This window comes from Arvicanthis niloticus, chromosome 7 (genome assembly GCF_011762505.2).
Source record: "Arvicanthis niloticus isolate mArvNil1 chromosome 7, mArvNil1.pat.X, whole genome shotgun sequence".
NCBI lineage: Eukaryota > Metazoa > Chordata > Mammalia > Rodentia > Muridae > Arvicanthis > Arvicanthis niloticus.
The window spans coordinates 51,844,204-51,862,353 of NC_047664.1; the positions used below are offsets into that span (position 1 = coordinate 51,844,204).

General features: G+C 37.5%; 1 protein-coding gene across 6 annotated transcripts in view; it reads right to left on the bottom strand.

Annotated features, from left to right (window-relative positions):
- The window catches only part of Kcnip4 (potassium voltage-gated channel interacting protein 4), a 1,049,546-nt gene that overhangs the window by 183,703 nt on the left and 847,693 nt on the right, over positions 1 to 18,150 (bottom strand). Inside the window, exon 1 of one of the 6 annotated variants that reach the window (XM_076938488.1) lies at positions 14,367 to 14,388. The exons of 4 other annotated variants lie outside the window; for them this stretch is intronic. Coding sequence is in view for 1 of the 2 variants with exons in the window: in XM_076938487.1 (XP_076794602.1) it covers positions 14,081 to 14,192 (112 nt within the window). In the remaining variant the exon portion in view is untranslated. Of the gene's footprint in view, positions 1 to 14,080; positions 14,334 to 14,366; positions 14,389 to 18,150 lie in introns of those variants that run through there. One more of the 6 variants, XM_076938487.1, reaches the window with a different exon arrangement.

Here is an 18,150-nt window from a genome sequence, read left to right on the forward strand (position 1 = left end):
TTTGCATGCCCTTCATCCCAAATTTAAGTCTCTTAAATATCTCTTTCCTAACATTCCTAAAGCATTTTATAAAGAGTCAAGTGTAATCATGGCAATCATCATACTTATGCCATATGGAGAATTAAACCAGTGTCCGGAAAGAGGGAATAGTTTCCCTAGTTTGTGTTAAATGACTTTTTCAGAAGCACTTTGACAGAATTAGGCACTGCCAGGAGAGGAGAGCAATAGAGAATTTTCTCAGTCCATTTGTTATTCTGGATCTGGATACATGGCTTTAACTCCTGTTCTGCTTCTTATGTGTACTCAGCCTAGAGTCAATGCCCCAGAAAAACTTCACCATAGCAGAGAATGGCTCCTAACAGGCTTATGTCATTCTGAAAGATGACATAAGTGTTGTCTACAATTATTGTTACTCTGATTCAATGTGTTTATTAAATCAGCTGATAATGAAAACTCAGTAAATATGATAGACTAAAACTCCAGCAATGAGCTTTCTTGAAGCAAAACAAACAAATAAACAAACAAACAAAACAAAACCTCAAGATCTTAAATAAACTAAAATCTGTTAGAAAACAATGATTTATTAAGTCAAATGACAAAATATTAAGAAGCAGGAAGGTTCTGATAAAAAGGAAGAGATATGTATTTTTATGTGAGAGAATTAGTAAGTTCTTTCTGTGACTTTAAATACTTTTAATCTTGCATAGGAATCCTATGTTAAAGATTTTTATAGTTTCTAAGTACATTTTGATATTTGACGCAACTTAGTTCACTGACCAATGTTTTAAAATATATTTCTATATGTTCTGATATTATGACATATATCTTTTTTTTTCTACCTGCAATGAATACAAATTCCTCACATAACCTCATAGAAGCAGGGGAAGGGGATAGGGGAGGAGCTTTCAGGGGAGGGGGAACCAGGAAAGGTGATAGCATTTGAAATGTAAATAAAGAAAATATCCAATAAAATAAATTCAATATCAAGAAAAAAACAAACCCTGCAATACCAACTTGATAAGCAAGATGTATACATTTATGGAATGGTGGCATAATTGTTATGAGAATAACCAATAGGTCTTTATTTTGAGGCCTGCTCCTTAAATGGGAATCCATACCCAATAGGGTGCATTCAGCCAATATCAGTCAATTAATTACCCTTGGCTTAGAAAGTGATGTGCTCTAGGAGAGAATTCATTTGTGGTTTTTGGAGGTGGTGTTTTTTTGTTTAGTTTTTGGTTTTTGTTCTTTGGTTTTTTGTTTGTTTGTTTGTCCCCTCCCCACCCCCACCTGGAACTTAGTCTGAGTACCAGGCTGGGCTGTAACTTGGAGATCACCTGTCTTTGCCTCCTGAGTGCAGAAATTAAAGGTTCGAACCAATTTTACACTCTTGTTTAGTTAAACTGACATTAATATCAAGCTGCCTTCTAAGTATTAATGTTTATACTCATAGTTATATACTCCCTTGGTTTGAATCATAGAAGCTACTTTCATTATTGGAAAATAATGAATACAAAGACACATAGCTGTTCAAGGTTGCTCGTGGTTGCTTAGCAAGGCAATTATACCATCACTCTAAGGCTACAGAAACACTGTGAAAGAGGAGGAAGAAAGAATGTCAGAGATGGAGAATGGAGAGAAAGGCTCAGAAATGCTGTCTTCTGTATGACACAGGAATTGTAGTCACAAACTCACACCTGCTGTGTTTGCTTGTGCATGATCTGCAGGAATGGTGTCTATCAATAGTCAGGCAAAGAGGAGAGAGCTGCCTAAAGGTCCCATCCCTCATTGTTGAACAATGAAGATTCTGGGAGCAGGGGTGTCATTTCCTTTGGCTGACTATTTTCCAATGAGCCCACCAGACTCTAGTGAATAGCAGCACAAAATCAACAAACAGATGGTCCTGGCTAAACTTAGTTATGAAACAGAAACAACCACAGAGAGAAAAATACATAATCTGGGTACTAAACTTATAAGGAAGAAAGAGAAGACCAGCCATGGGAGAAACGTAAAAGAAAGTTGGAAGGTTTATCACAGTATATTACATACATGTATAAAATTATCAAAGAAATTATTTTAACCCAAACGATTCAACGATTCATGCAGTTACTCTGCTATCATTCTTATTAATAGCTATAATTCATATGCTGATTACAGCAAAAACTATTGCTCTGACTTGTTTTGTTAAAAATGTACTGTAGCTGGTGTTAAGCACAATCTTCATTATGATTCACTGACTCCTCTGGTCTTCATCTCATTTCCTGAGGATTTTTCACAGTTACTCAATATCTGCATAAAAGTTATGATGAATATTTGTTATGCAGGCTTGAGGCTCACAGTGTTTATTGTCCTCAGGCAACACAGTTGTAACTGTCCTTAAAGTGTTTACTTGCTACCATGGAAGTAAGCACTTTTGATTAATTTGAAACAACAATTTCTTGCCCTTTGAAAGAAGGAGAGACCTATTGTGGAGTAGTTTGTGACAACAGAATACAGTCAAGTGCAATTTATAGTAAGATCTTGTTATTAGATTATAAAGAGAAAATTTAGAAATCTCTCATTTGTTTACTTCAAGACGATTATTATTATTATCATTATTTTAGACAAGTTATCGTTGTGTAGTCCTGGCTGTCCTAGAACTTGATCTGTAGACCATTGTAACCTCAAACTCAGAAACCTGCCTGCCTCTGCCTCCTGAATGCTGGGACTAAAGGTCTGTGCCACCGGTCTGAATAACATTTGTTCATAAGGAAGTAGACAGAGACATCAAGGCCGCGAGTTTAAATTTAACCTTCCTCACGAGACCTATCTTCATTCTTTATTACTATAGTTAATTATGGAGACAGACCTTACCTAAATTTAAATTTAGAAGGCTTAAGAAGTACAGGAAAGGAAAGCCGGGGCTTCTCAGTCTCTTCCCTAAAGGCTGTTTATTCCTGTGTATTTCTTCAGATCACTGTTGGTGTCTCAGAATTCATATACTGTTGGACACTCTATGTTTCTATGTAACACAGGGTGTTTCAGACTTCCTGTTATGCTGCCTGTACCAGCAGTCTTTCTGTGACTCACTCTGCAGCACAAAGTATATGTTTCCCGGTAAAGAATGTGGTGCTATAGGAAATGCCACCACTTTGAAAATGAGTGAGTTCTCAAAGAAGAGAACTGATTACAGGGCTGCTATGGTTCAAGGTCTCAGACCATCCATACCCACTGGACACACACTGTTCTCCATTCCTGAGCTTAAACATCTCTAAAGAGGGGCCATACCTTCTGTAAAAAACCTTACACCAGAGTTTAAACTTTCATGTACAGCTCTGGCATATTCAGGTGCCTCTGGGTTACAGTAGGATAAGGACACTCATATCATGGAAATTTTTCTCAGTCTTAGAAAGCCATTGACAGGAACAGTCCCCATGGCTGGTAAATTTGTGAATTTGAAATATATTAACTAGGCAAGTCATCCCTGTGGCTTAAAATTTTGGCAGCTTCAGAATTTCTTTGCTGATTTTTCACGTTTTTTTCTTGAGTAAATTCTGTAAAATGTTAAGCTGTGTATTAGCTTTATTGTTGACTCATCGTAGGGGACATGTACAAAACACTGAGGTTAGGTTCCTGGGTGCACATTAAACTTTTAGTCTGAGATCTTGCTCTTGCAATATTTTAATGAGGTGAGTTTTCAAAGAGTGCTTGCTCTGTAATTGCTATGTCTGTGCGGCAATGAACTGACTGATTCCCTTTGGGTCTCTTTAAAGCTTCATAGGAGAGGGAAGGAGTTAATCTTCTGTTTGCAGTCAAGTGATGTTTAGAAGCCTGTACTAATTTCGCCTTCAGCGAGCCAGTGGCGTTCAAGTTGCTGGAAACAGTAAGGACAGATGTATCATTTGCGTACTCGTTCAGGTGTGCCTGGTTTCTCATTGTTTTATCATTTTCCCTTGTAATTTGTTTAAATCCAGAATCCTATAATCAGCTTATATCACTGCTGCAAAATTGTTGACATTCTTTTGATTATTCATTAGAGACTTTCTGCAGATAGATCATTCGTAAATACAAATTGGGTAAACTGTAAAGTTGCATGTATTTAATTGTGTACTATATGAAGTGAATTCTGGAACTCAATTTCAAATGTAACTACCCTGATTTTGTGACACTAGGGTACTTTAGTCCATAGTTTCACTCATTACTGATCTAGAATAAAAGTTTCTGCAATGTGACAAATGTTAGAATAAAGTAGTAAGAAATGCCGCAACTATCACTTCAGCTTCTAAAGGTTCCAGTTTGATACTAGTGCTGGCACCGAGCAGCATATAAACTAGACCACTTACTTGTATCTTTGATCAAATTGCATTGTGTATGATAATGGATAGACAAGCTGTTTACTGACCTTTAAAGTATGGCAGAGCTGATTCTAAGATAAGTACCAACACATATCTTCAAACTCAGCAAGATAGCATTATGTTTTGGGCAACTTTTTTTGTTTTCATGATGCTAAGTATTTTACCAGCAACAGCTGTGTAAAAGATGGGACACTTAAGCACTGGTTAGAAAACTTGAGCTATAACACTGAGCATTAGTGGAGACTTGCTATGTGACAAGTTAAGGGTGTACCTTTCATTTCAAAATCATGGCCAGGGCTCAGAACTCTCTAAAAATGGCATTATAATGATAACATGTTATAATGATATAGATAAGATCTGTAGCTTATGAATATGAACAAGGTCCAGAATGCTTTAATGATTTATTGTGAATCCACAGCAAGCATGCCAATGTTTTCTAAATTTAGTGTTGTCCTACCTTTATTCAAATGCTTTCAAAGATTCACAAAGAACTCTGGGTAAGTCATCTGTTTTTCTTAACCTCCAACCTAGAGTTCAGATTAGCTTTTGTACCTCCTTACTCCAAACACATATGATTCTTGATTCTAGACTTGTTATGTTAGTAAGATGCCCCATTCCCTTACTTGTAATGAGCCTGGGTATATTTGTGTGGATTTCTTCTTACGGAGTGGACTTCAATGAGAAAATGTTTACTTTGGGCTATGGATTAAGAAGTTTCAGTTAATTGTCTATTTTTAAGGGCTTGTGGCAAGATAGAGAAGCATGTGACAAATGAAGATACCACTCAGAAGCCAAGGCGTAGAAATTAGAAGAATGGGACAAGGAAAGGAGTAGCCTCCAAGGGCATGCCTCTGATGTCCTCCTTCCTGAAGACAGCCACTTTTAGTAATCTCCATAAACTTTTAGTAATGCTATCAAGTCATGAACTCATCAAATTACTAATCAGTGATTAGGTCACAATCCTCCTGATCCACACCACCTCATCATGAGCAAATCCATCAGCTAGGGATGTAGCTGTTGCTGCACAGCTTTCTTTGGGTGAAACTTCATATCCAAACAATGTGTGTATAAACTTAAAAACAGACATTGTCTCATCCCAAATTTTGTTTTTGTTTTATTGTTGTTTTGGTTTTTTTTTTAGGGGGGGGGGATCAGGGTTTCTTTGTGTAGCCCTGGCTCTCCTCAGACTGAAACTCAGGCTGGCCTCGAACTTACAGACATCTGCCTGCCTCTGTCTCCCAAGTGCTGGGATTAAAGGCATGTGCCACCATGCCTGGCTTCATCCCACATTCTTTAAGGTATAGAAAATATTTATGTGACTATGCAAAGCAATAAATTCACAGCACTAATTTTTTGAGATGTGCACGTTTGCAAATTTATTTGTTCAAAAATTGCGGTCTTTTAAAAAGTGAATAGTCTAATTCTTTCTTATTGTCAGGAATGATGAGTTAAATTTCATGTTTGACAAAAAGCTGAGCCCTTCTCATAAGAGAAGCACATTTTAATTAAAAAGAAAGGAAAATAGGTGGACCATCTTCAATCTTCAATGGGAATGTTGCCGGCTCAGAGTTAAACTTCCAAATACACTGTAAATGGCATTTGTAATGTAACTCTAAGCCACAGATGCCAATAATGTTGAGCTTCTCAACATCATCTTTAGGGTTTGTCTTCAAACTATCCCCTAATCAACAGCACTGACAGTATCCATTAGTGCTGTTTTGATAAAACAGTGAATTCAAATAACTTAAAACTCTCCACATACCAATGAAACAGGTGAATTTCTGCAATCTCTTCATAAAAAAAACACAGCTTATATAAACATCAAGACAATTAATGCAGTTTATATTGTTGCACCAAAATTATTCTTGTAGGATTCTAACCTACAAAAATAATACTAAATATATAAGCATCACTTTATGTGAAGATTTTATTACATAGTTTTTCAAATACTGAAAAACACTATAAAGCTGAAGTATTATAAAATATAGCATAGATATTAAATATTTATGAAGGCTTTATAATCTAATACAGAAATATTGATGTTCTAATATTGAATTTAAAGTTATAAAAAAAGGTCTAAGAACTACGGAATTATTAGATTTACAGGATAAACAAAGGATGGTTCTGCTACTGTAAGCCAAATCTACCCTAGTTATTTTTTGTACTGCATGCCAGGTAAGGATTGCTTTATATATAAGTAACTAAAAAAACTTTAAAAAGTATTTCATAGTATAAAAGAATTTTGTGGAACTCTAATTTAAGCATTCATAAACTTTTTCTGTAGTAGATATTTGTTTATGTATTGTGGATAATCACTTTTGTCTTGAAAAGTTGGGTTAAGCTATATGACCCACAAAACCCAATACACTTAATATAGAAAAATATGGCCACTAAATACATTGAAATAAAGTTCAACAGTTAAAGGAGTTCACTACACTTGGAGGTCTTGCTAGAGTTTCAGATGATATGGTCTTTCAGATTTTTTGAATAACTCAATGGCTGTTAAATTATGGTCTTTGGGGAAGCAGTATCAGTAAAGAAACCTTCAGGAGTGCAAGAACTCAGACAACACCATGACCTTGTTGATTCAGAAACTCAAAATGGAATGTGGGAATTTGTGATTTCATAGGCTGTCTCATTAGTTCTGAGACATCTGAAGACTGAAACCCACTGGCCTAGTCTATGGGATATGAACAGGTCATATTATCTAATATAGAAGAGAGATGCTCATGGGCTCCTGCTCAGGGATGAGATACAACGCTCAGTATTTTACTTACTGTTTTGCATTCTCTACAATATCTTGTAGACAAGGCAGGCTCATCCCTATCTTTAAGAGAAAGAAATTCATTCAGGAAATTTAGTAATTGGCATGGAATTGTTGAATTAGCTTTACAAATCAAACCTTCAGACTTCCCTGTCTTTACTTTCTTCTTATCTTCTTTGATATGAACAAGCAGCCCTGGAATCTCGTAGGAACTAGCCTGGTGTAGTTTGTGTTGGGCTTCTCATGAGGAATATGGACTATATAGGATATGAATATCAGAGTCCAGTGATATTTCTCCATGGCTACAAGAAGACCACCCTGACTAAACCACCAACCAAAGAGTACACATGGAGGGATCCATGGCTCCAGGTACATATGTAGCAGAGGATGGCCTTATCTGACAACAATGGGAGGGGATGCCCTTGGTCCTGTGGAGGCATGATGCCCCAGCATAGAAGGATGCTAGAGCAGCGAGGCAGAGGTGGGTGAGTGGGTGGGGAAGCACTCTTATAGAGGCAAAAAAGAGGGAGATAGGTTTGTGGAGAAGATACTGGGAAAGGGGATATAATTTGAAATGTAAATGAATGAACTGAAGTAAAAACAGAATCTTTCAATCAGAAAAAATGAATATTCTTTTACCCAACAAATAACCATCTCTTCATTACTAATTACAGCTTTCACTTTTGTTCACTTTTCATTCCTTGTGGATGAGATTAAGACAACTTGTGGGAGATTCATTCTATCTTCCCAAAAAAGTACAGTACAAACCAATGTACTCCTTCATTAAACCCTCTTCAAAGGTCCTCACTACAGACTCCAATCCCACTAGTATTTTCTAATATCCTCTTTAAGGAGATGCTCTACATTTCCTGTGTAGTGCACTACATCTCCCTCTAGTGAGCAATGACCTCAAATTATTCATCCACAGGTTTGTTTTTCCCTGATGTTCTCTACTGCTGCAGGGGACTGCGTGGTGGAAACTCTGGCTTTCTGTATTTACCCTCAACATGCAATAAAGGCTACAGCTCTTCTTTAGAGAATGGGATGGGGAATGCTCTCTGAAAATGAGTAAAATGGAATCCTAGTTTCAAGGCAAATCAGCTTGAAACATTCTGCCAAGCCCAGAGAAGACACCTGGTGTTAAACTAGTCCACAGGCCTCTTTACTGTTCATGCCAATACGACTATCAATAAGGAGCTTAGGAAGCTTCCATTTATGAGAATTTATAATTGATATTTTTATCTTTTGCACCAGTGTCTACCTGTTAAAGTCTTTAGTCTTTTAAGTCCTGAGGATTCAAATATCATTACCTTCATTCAAGCACCCCTTCACTCAGAAATTTACAAACCAGAAGAGGGGAACAGAAGTCTTGCAATTTTCTAGAAGGTTTGCTTTTTTGTACAGCAAGACACTTTTTCATCTTGTGTTGTCCATGAGCCATTTGTTCTCTAAGCAATATGAAAGTTTCTAAAAGGCATGGAAATACCCTGCTGTCTTCAGTTTCTCTTCACACAGTAGGTGCTTTGTTCATATATGTTAAACTGCAGCTATAAATCTAAAATGCTTTTCCCAATACAAAACTGGATGGACTGCTCTCCCATCCAAATCAAAGACCATGTGAGACAGGAGTCTATAGCTCACAGCTACATATTTCAGCTCAAATTACATCCTACGTTTCTAGGTTCTAAAGTATAGCAAAATTTAATGTGTGAGGAACTTTGCTATGAAATCTCACTATCAGAAAAATAAGTCATCAAAACTGTAATCAATTAATCCACAATTTTGAGGTTAGCATAGACACTTGAAAGCGGTATTGGAGGTCTTGGATTACACTCAGTGCATGAAGCAAATTATGTTCATTCTGTTGTGTTCTCTCTCTCTCTCTCTCTCTCTCTCTCTCTCTCTCTCTCTCTCTCTCTGTGTGTGTGTGTGTGTGTGTGTGTATGTGTAAAACAGTGCTAAACACCATGGATAATCAAAACCAAGGAGAAATAAGTCTGTGTCTACTCTTTCACACATTCTTGTTGTTGTTCCAGGAGCCCCATATGGTGCACCAGGTCCCTGTGCTTCCACAGCAATGTTATGTCACCCATTGCCTTATATATAGTACTTGCTTAAGCACCTTCCTTGCATGTAAATTTGATAGGTTTCTTTTTATCAATAGCAAGAAAACTTAAAGGATACTCTACCTTGCCCGACTTTGAATGTTTCTGAATCTTCCATTTGGATTTATCTACAATATTCATGGAATACCTTGGTTGAATAAATTTGCCATGATATAGAACATGATATATTACACTGTGTTTACTTGCTCTCCAGTTTCAAGTAAGAGTTCATTAAGGGGAGATATGATTTTCTATTAATCCTCATATTCTGGAGATCATACAGAACACATAATGCAGATAATCAAGAAATACTGAATGACACCATTGCTGAAAACAATATGACCTAATACAAGGCATTTTTAAAGCTGGCTGAGGCATATACAGTGATTTACCATTGGGTTTTTCTCTACTCTCTAACAGAAAAATTTCTAAACTGTGCAGAACAGTAGAAGATCCTGAAAGATGTCAGATTTATCTATCAGATTTTTTCAGCCTCTCCTCCATAGAACTGTTATATCAAGAACTATGAGCTGTGTCTTCTACATTTCTTATCTCACAAGTAAGATATTTAAAACTAAGTTTCCTTGAAATGAAAGAAGTACAGTTTATAACAGCTGCAGGCCACAGATACTGCATTAATTGAGAATTTCTTCAGAAACTGGAAAAATTGGCAGCAGCTCTGAGCATTTTTGTGTGTGTGCATGTGTGGAGAAAATTCTATGGGCTTTTATCTTATCTCTCATGTGGATTGTAAATCGTTTAGCTAGTCCCTCTGTTCTGAACAGACTTTTACCTATTCTCTCGATAATCCATGGGAATTATTTGTTATCCTCTATTATTTCTTCAAAGTTGAAACTTTGGAGTGAACGGCTTTTAGGGATTAGGGGATGTGTACAACTGGAACCAGTGCTAGGTAACCTTATCATCTCCAGCTTGATCTGCTATAAGCATCCCTGTCCCGGATCCATGATAACCACCCAGGTCCTGGGCTTAGGGACCTAGCTTTAGCTCTTTGCTCAAACTGGAATTTTCTTCCCTCATCCTCCAACTTGAGAAACTGTTCTTCCCCTCCTTCTGTAAGTTCCCCCCCACACAAAGCTTTTCTTTTCCTAAAAAAACCCCTCCTGTAGAGCTCTTTTAAAAAATTCCCACTTCGATGCTGGCTTCAAGGAACACTGCTTAGGTTTATGCCTAGAATTTGATTTCTTTTTATCTTCTTTATGATTCTACTACTACAATGTGAGGTTCTCTGAAGGAGTTTTCCATTAATTTTCACTTGCAGCGTCTAGTCATCCCAGTAAAAACTCAACAGAAGACAATAAGCATCAAGCATTCAGAATGCAATATGATATTGATGACATGCTAATGTTTGAAATTCTACCAATCTTATATTTTCACTATTTCTTTACTTTGTGGGGGGCAATGTATAAAACCTCAACTAATTATATTAATACTTCATTATTTATATTATTATTTTATGTGTGTGAATGTTTCACGTGTATGTATATCTATGTACCACTTTCATGCATGATGTACCCTTGAAGGTTAGAAGCATATTTTAGAATTTCAGAGAGTTATGAGCTACTAGGTGGGTGCTGTGAATAAAGTCTGGACCTCTGAAAGAGCAGTTGGTACTTTTAACCATGCAGCCATCTCTCCAAACTCCATCATTGGTATACAACCTTCTGATTCCTAAATAGTGCATTGAAATTGAATTTTTCTCACTTAACTTTGTCAAAATTGAAAAACTGTTTTAAAAAGAAGACTAGTATCTCAACACTTGCATCTGTGACTGACCCTCACAAATTAGGTATATTATGAGCCATTTTATTTGTGTTACAATCTCAGTGAATGATTTGCAGTCTGCATTGGCATAGCCATTGCCTGGTTTTCTTGTTGTTGTTGTTGTTCTGGTTTTTAAGACAGGATCTTTCTATGTAGCTTTTGCTATCCTGGAACTTTCTATGTAAACCAGGCTGAACTTGAACTCAGAAAAATTTGTCTGCATCTTCTCTTGTGTGCTGAGGCATATGGCATCATACTGGGTACTTCTCTGCTTTAAGTATCTATAGGTATAAAGAATGAATGTGGTACTACATGGCTGTAATCTTACCTTTTTCCTTGATCCACAACTTGGCTGGTAATTATAAAGCCTAGTTTATTCTATCTTTGCTTAGCTGTTGCCATATTCTAAAGAAGTCTATGTAGGAAGCCGCAGCTACAGCTATCACATCCTTCCTGAATCTCATCATCACTGGACTCTATATGGATTTATCATTCAGTAGCATGGGATATAAGCCAATGATTGTTAAAATTTGATGCAGAATTTTGAAAGATGCTTAGGCAACCATTTGGTTTGTTGTCCTAATCTGTAGTGAGGCTCAGGGGTGTTAGCATGCTTGGATCCCATGCTTAGGTTGGGATTCAAGCCTTGTATGAATCAGTTGATGTTGCATGATGGTATTTTCTTTGACTATATTTCTCACTGATGATTTCATAAGTCTTAGGAGCCAATTCAAGACTAGAAAATCTCTCTGTGAATGTTTTTATTTATTCTCTTTACATGTGTTAGAAGAGGGCAGTGAAATAACAGTGGGTTGTGGTAAGAAAAGCATTCTGTAGCAATCAGTAGTATTTAACTTGGGTTTTCTTTTTGTTCCCAGATGGTTTGGTTTTTGACAACTTATGTACCTCTTCAGAACTTCATCCATTATCTATATAAGCTGGACTGACATCATTTAAGGATAAAAGGGTTGATCCATATCAAATGAATTTGGGTCTTATGTTATATATAGTAGCATTGTACATAATCAAGACTTCTTCATTGAATCCAAATTTATCATGGATTACTATACATCACACACAATATTTACAAAGATATTGGTATATTTGTGTTTATGGGTCCATAGAAAGAATCAAGTACATGTATGGCTATAACTTGTGTATCTATCTCAAGACTGCCATTTCAAATCAACTCAAAATATATTGACTCTATTAGGAAAAGTTATGAGTGAGTGGTTGGGGGAATACCCTTATAGAAGCAGGGGGAGAGGGGATGGGATAGGGAGTTTCCTGGGGGAAAACCAGGAAAGGGGATAACATTTGAAATGTAAATAAAGAAAATATCCAATAAAAAATAAATTAACTGTTGATAGCATGTAAAAAAAAAGGAAGAGTTATGTTTATAATTTTATTAGCATAATTTTGAAGCTCAAATTCAAAGTGTTAGTGTCAACACCTAATTTAATTGATTTAAAACTGAAACCCTGAATCATTGCCAGGGGCCTTTAACTTGAGAATTTCAATTGTAAAATTTCTATAATATGGTTGCCCATAATAGAAGAGCTACTTAGTGTCTTACAGTGTTATGAAGGTTGATATCGCCCAAATATCTCCATGGTTCTTTTCTACTTTGGTACCCAGCTTTAAACTAAGATCCCTTGATCATAACACAGTAACTCTGAGGATACCACATCCAGAGAACAAATACTAATAGGTAATTAACATGATATCAATGCAAATTATTCTGAGTATAGAAACTGAAATTATTCTATTTGTATTTAAATAAGACATATTAGTTTATTGAGTCAGAATTTTGAGAGAATTAAAAACTGTTACTTAATATACCGAAAAATTTACTTATGTATTGTTTTCCAATTAGAAATTAAATAGAATTAGCAAAGCAATTTCTTGCCTAAAAACTTTGGAAAGATTTTGGCTTAACAACTTTATTGAATGTATTTTGTAGGGGGAACTCTGAGGTTTTATGATATTGATAAATATTAGCATATTATGAGAAACAACATGTGTAACAGTTATAAGTAGGGATGATGTCATCTTATCTGTCAGAGCCTTGAAGTTAGAATGATTATTTTACAGTGTGGAAAGTTAAATATCCCTATGTCCCTCATCATATGCTATGTGATAGGTGATTGTTCACAGCTCAGCATACATGTAGCTGGAAGAAATATGAGCAAGGACCCTGGAGTCTGTATTCTTTCACTTGAGAAGAAAAAAACACATGAGAGCTTGTATAAAGAATTAGTATCAGTTGGTTTAAGTTAAAGTATGTTATTTCAAAATATGTTATTTAGTAGATGTCTCATATTTATATGTGTTAATATGTGTGATTGTATAACTAGGTATGTGTGTTTGTATGTACATATATGTATACATACATATATGAAAATTCAAATGTTTAAAAGCAAAGTTAATCAACTTTTTTCTTTGAATAGCCAGTATTTCAATAATAAAATTGATCTTTGAATACTAAAGGTGAGGTTCTTATTAGATAAAATATTAGAAGCATCAGCTATCCTGTGTTCTGTTCCCTGTTCAGGAGACAAACGATTAAGCTGGCTCACTGGAGAATAAAAATGAAAGACTTGCAAATTAAATCTTCAACACACCATTTTGCTGAGCACCCATTAACTCCATTTTATACCATTTCATATCATAATCAACCGCCCAGCTCCACCCCAGCAACTCCTGACTAATGACAGGCAAACACAACATCCCCCTCACAATTCAACACTCCTCCAGAGGGAGGGATCACCAATGACCTCAAGGTGTGGTAGCCAAAATGAACTTGACAACCAAAAGCAAGCACTCATGATGACACATTTAACCCACAAACAACCCTATACCCAAATAACTGGTTTCGAACAGAAAGAGAGGCTACAAAATCCTACCCTCCCAACATCAGCTTTCCAGGTAAACAGAAATGAACTGTCCAGGTGCTAGGCTGCTCTCTGTGTCAAGCATGCATATTTTAAAACTTTTGCTTTGGACATTAAGCCTTTGCAACTTCTGCAGCATTTGTATCCAGTTTGGAACCAGACCTGACCAAGCGCACAGACTGGGAGCGACCACTTTACCTTCCGAAAAATCAATCAGTCCCAGCAAATGAAGCAGCTTCAGAGACGCACATATAATCACAACAATACCCACTGTTTGCAGTCCTTCCGACTCCCACTCTAGAGTCAGCATCCTCTAAGCTCTCAGAGCATCCCAGCCTCCGGACCCCTTTGGTGTGGAGGGAGTTAATTAGAGAATCCGAGCAATGTCTGGCTTGGAACAAAGACTTGCAAGGGGGGAAAGTGAGCAGCCGCTCCTCACTGAAGAATAGAGCCAAGCAGGCGGCCCCCCGGGGTGAGGACAGACCTGGGCTAAAGTCCAGCCTCTCATGCTGATGCTTGCATTTGCTTGGAGGGGCTCAGCTCAGCCACAGCGCATCCCAGGCTCCAGACCCTGCGCTGCAGCCGGCAGGTGGGTGTTCTGAATTCAGAGCTGAGGGAGAAACATCTGTTGGAGAACAGAGAGTTTGTAGGGTCCACGAAGAAGGGACACTCCCAAGGAACTTGCCCCGGAGAGCTAGCACTCCACCCGCTGATGATGCCGGGCTGGGCAGGGCAGTGTGAGCTAGTTTGTTGCCTGGGAAGCTCAAGTGTCCCTTTTCTGCTACAGCCGCTGCTTTTGCTTCCCAGGGCTTCCTCTGGGAAAAGCTTCAGCCTGTTCTCTGGATATGGGTTGGGGGTGGGGGACGGAGGGGAGTTTTAGTGAGTGGTTGGTGCCAAAGTCCTTGAGACTGCTCTGTGTTTTGTGGAGAAAACTACAATAGCAAAACAATCCAGTGTGTATGCAGCCAAGATCATCCAAGCCAATTCAGCTCTTCCACTCCCTCCAGCTGTTCTGGTCCCTAAGCATGCTACAGAAGGATCCATGAATCCTCAGGACTATAAAGCACCAAGGATGAAGGGCAGAGCAGACTACATAAGGGTCAAATTCAGTAATTGCTTCTTGGAGGGTGGTCATCACTCTGAAGTCTAGTCTCAGTTTCTGCTAAGCAAAGTTTCCCAAACTTCCTTAATAGTTAAAAAATCATGGGGCTTGCTTAAAAACAACAACAACAACAACAACAACAACAACAAAAAGGCAAGTCCTCTTGTTAAGAGTCTGATTAAGAATACCTGGGGAGTGTGCTTTAACTCAGGTAATTCCAATCAACAGGAAATCCTGGTCTGCACTTAGTTCACCAGGACCCTATCACCAACCTGCCACAAACTACTCCAAAAGGCAACTTCAAGGGAATGTCCAGGCATCTGGGCCATGCCAGGGCTACAGTGGCTTAATCACTCAGTCAGTCACTTTTATCCACCCTGCCAAATTCCAGGCCAGCAATGCTGATGCCAATGCAAAAAGAATCTAGACAGACACTGGGGACACCTGTAGCTCACTGGGATCCAGGAAGGCTTCCCAGCCTTATCTCAGACCCCCTAGGAACTCACTTTCTCCCTCTGTGTTCTATGAGCTTCTGCAAGGCACTCAACTTGTTCGAAAACATTTTCATTGCTGAATTTGGTGTCGTGATACTTCAATTAAAGCTCTCAACTTAAAGGGAATTGTAGGAAACAAATCTGGCTATAAGGAGTTCATTTTCTAAGCTCTTACTATGAGCAAAACTGTATTACAAAGTAACAAGAATTAACTTACTCCCCACTGCTCAGGGAGGTAGGGATTAAGGTCATATTCATTTTACAGTCTAAGAAAGAGAAGTTTACTTGCTTGCCAAGGTGCAGGCATCAAGCCTGGAGAGCAATAGGTATCCATCCAGGTTCTCCTTAGTGTTTATCTAGCTGTCCTTATCAGCTCTGAATGGTATCTATCGACAAAATGTTGAATAATTCTCATCCTATCATTTGGGAACATTTTAGTAGGAGATAAAGCACTGGGAGGAGATGAACGATGATTGCAGTGACCTATGCAAGAGATATCTCTGCAAGAGGCAATAGGAGCACAGGTCAGTTATGCTTTGGGTAAATGAGTGGTAATGCCAAGCGCTTTAAAAAAGAGGTAAACATTGATAATGACAATGGTTTTCATTGATAACTAGGAATAGTATGTCATACACACTTGCATTATATAGACTTGGACTGAATCCTGGGTCGGCTTGGGGGAAACAACTCCTTATAAGCCTCAGGTGTGTCAGTTTAAAACAGAAATGCCACAGCCTTCTTACCTGGCTGCTATAAATCTTAGCCTGTAACATGTAGATCTGGGTATAGTCCCTGGTACTCACAGTCCTCCTTGGGACTTGGGGAATTACTATGGAATGCAAAATTATAGGCTCTTCCAGCTCTCTTTGGATGAAGTAGCCGCTCATGTTGCTCCTTCTCTGGTTCTACTTCTTATCTCTTCTTATTCCAGGAAGACTTGCTGGTCATTATCTTAGTCGCAGTGATATTTTTCTTCTTTGGGCACCAGAAATAAACTTAAGTACCATGGCTATCTCTTATAAGGGTATATTTCATTTTGTATAAGATACTTAAAAAATACCTATCTACCCAACCACTGATCGACCATGCATTGTAAAAAAATAAATAAATAAATAATTAAAAGCCAAGTTGCACAGAGATTAAGTTGTTTTCACAAAGTTCCATTAATAAAGGGTAAAACCAGAATATGAAAGGTATTCATTCAACAGGTAACAGCCACCAATACCTGTAAGAATTGTGCCAGGCATTGCTATAAACCTTGTCCCTTCATAAATCCTATTATCCATATTATTACTCTAGTCTCAGAGAAAAATTCAGGATTTACACAGTTGAAGAACTTGTCTGAGATCTTATTAATAATACTTGAAAGAATTGAAATTTAATCATGTGTATCACTAGTGTCATGTCCTATATATTTCTCCCTCCCCCACTCCATTCTCTCTGCATCTGCATCATGGTGACCATGTGGGGCTCTGGTAAGGGACTATGATGTAGAGAATATTGGCAAACACCTTTAGGAAAATGAAAACTTAGTTGAAGGGGGTGTGGCCACATCAGTGGACCAGCCAGAGAGAAAGAGTAGAACAGGCTTCCACCTTATGGTATTGACCCATTGTGATCCTGTAAGCTCTCAAAGGAGATGATTTACTGAACTGCAAAATTGATTATTTCCTTCTCTTTGGCTACAGCTTCAGTTTAAGATCTTACCAGTGACAATGCCTGATTAATTTTATTTCTTTGCTACTTCTTAAAATGTTATCTGCTTTCACGTGTATTAAACCTGTCAGGGGTTTATAGCAATGCATCTCATATACACTTAACTCCACATAAATACACACCTGAGTGGAAAATGGTAAGAAAAACATTTTCTTTCTTTCTTCCTTCCTTCCTTCCTTCCTTCCTTCCTTCCTTCCTTCCTTCCTTCCTTTCTTTCTTTCTAAAAGATTTATTTATTTATTTATTTAATGTGAATACACTTTTACTTTCTTCAAACACAACAGAAGAGGGCACTGGATCCCATTACAGATGGTAGTGAGCCACCATGTGGTTGCTGGGAATTGAACTCAGGGCCTCATGAAAGGGCAGTGAGTTCTCTTAATGGCTGAGCCACCTCTCCAGCCTCATGGGAAAAAGGTTTTTAAAAATGTACTTGCTGTCAAAACTTGCCTATTCTTCTGTTTTTCATAAATATAAACAAGATTAGAATGTACTTATGACTCATTAAGTTTAAAACAATAATTGATGGCGTAGTGGTTGTCTTCTTTGATATATGTCACTTTGGCATACAGATTATTTTGAGCTGGAGGTAACTAAGATATGGAAGATATATCAAAAGCTTGGTGCCTTTCACTTTCAGTCTAAAGACAAGGTATAAGATCATAAATTCCTCTTTGGCAGGCACTCTCCCTCCACTGTGCAACACTCATCTGAGCCTATAGAACTATAAATTTTCATTACTATCTACTATGTATTTTACTTTCTTTAATTCACCATCCCTAAAAGAAGAGATCCATTTCCTTTTAACATTTCTTCACAATCTATTACTCTTTTTTTTTTCAGATGGCATATAATCTGCAAAGCGTAACCCTTAAAATATGTCTATTCCATATTTATACATATTACAAGTGTTAATAAACTCTTAAGTTTTACCCTGTCAATAATTCTTATTACTC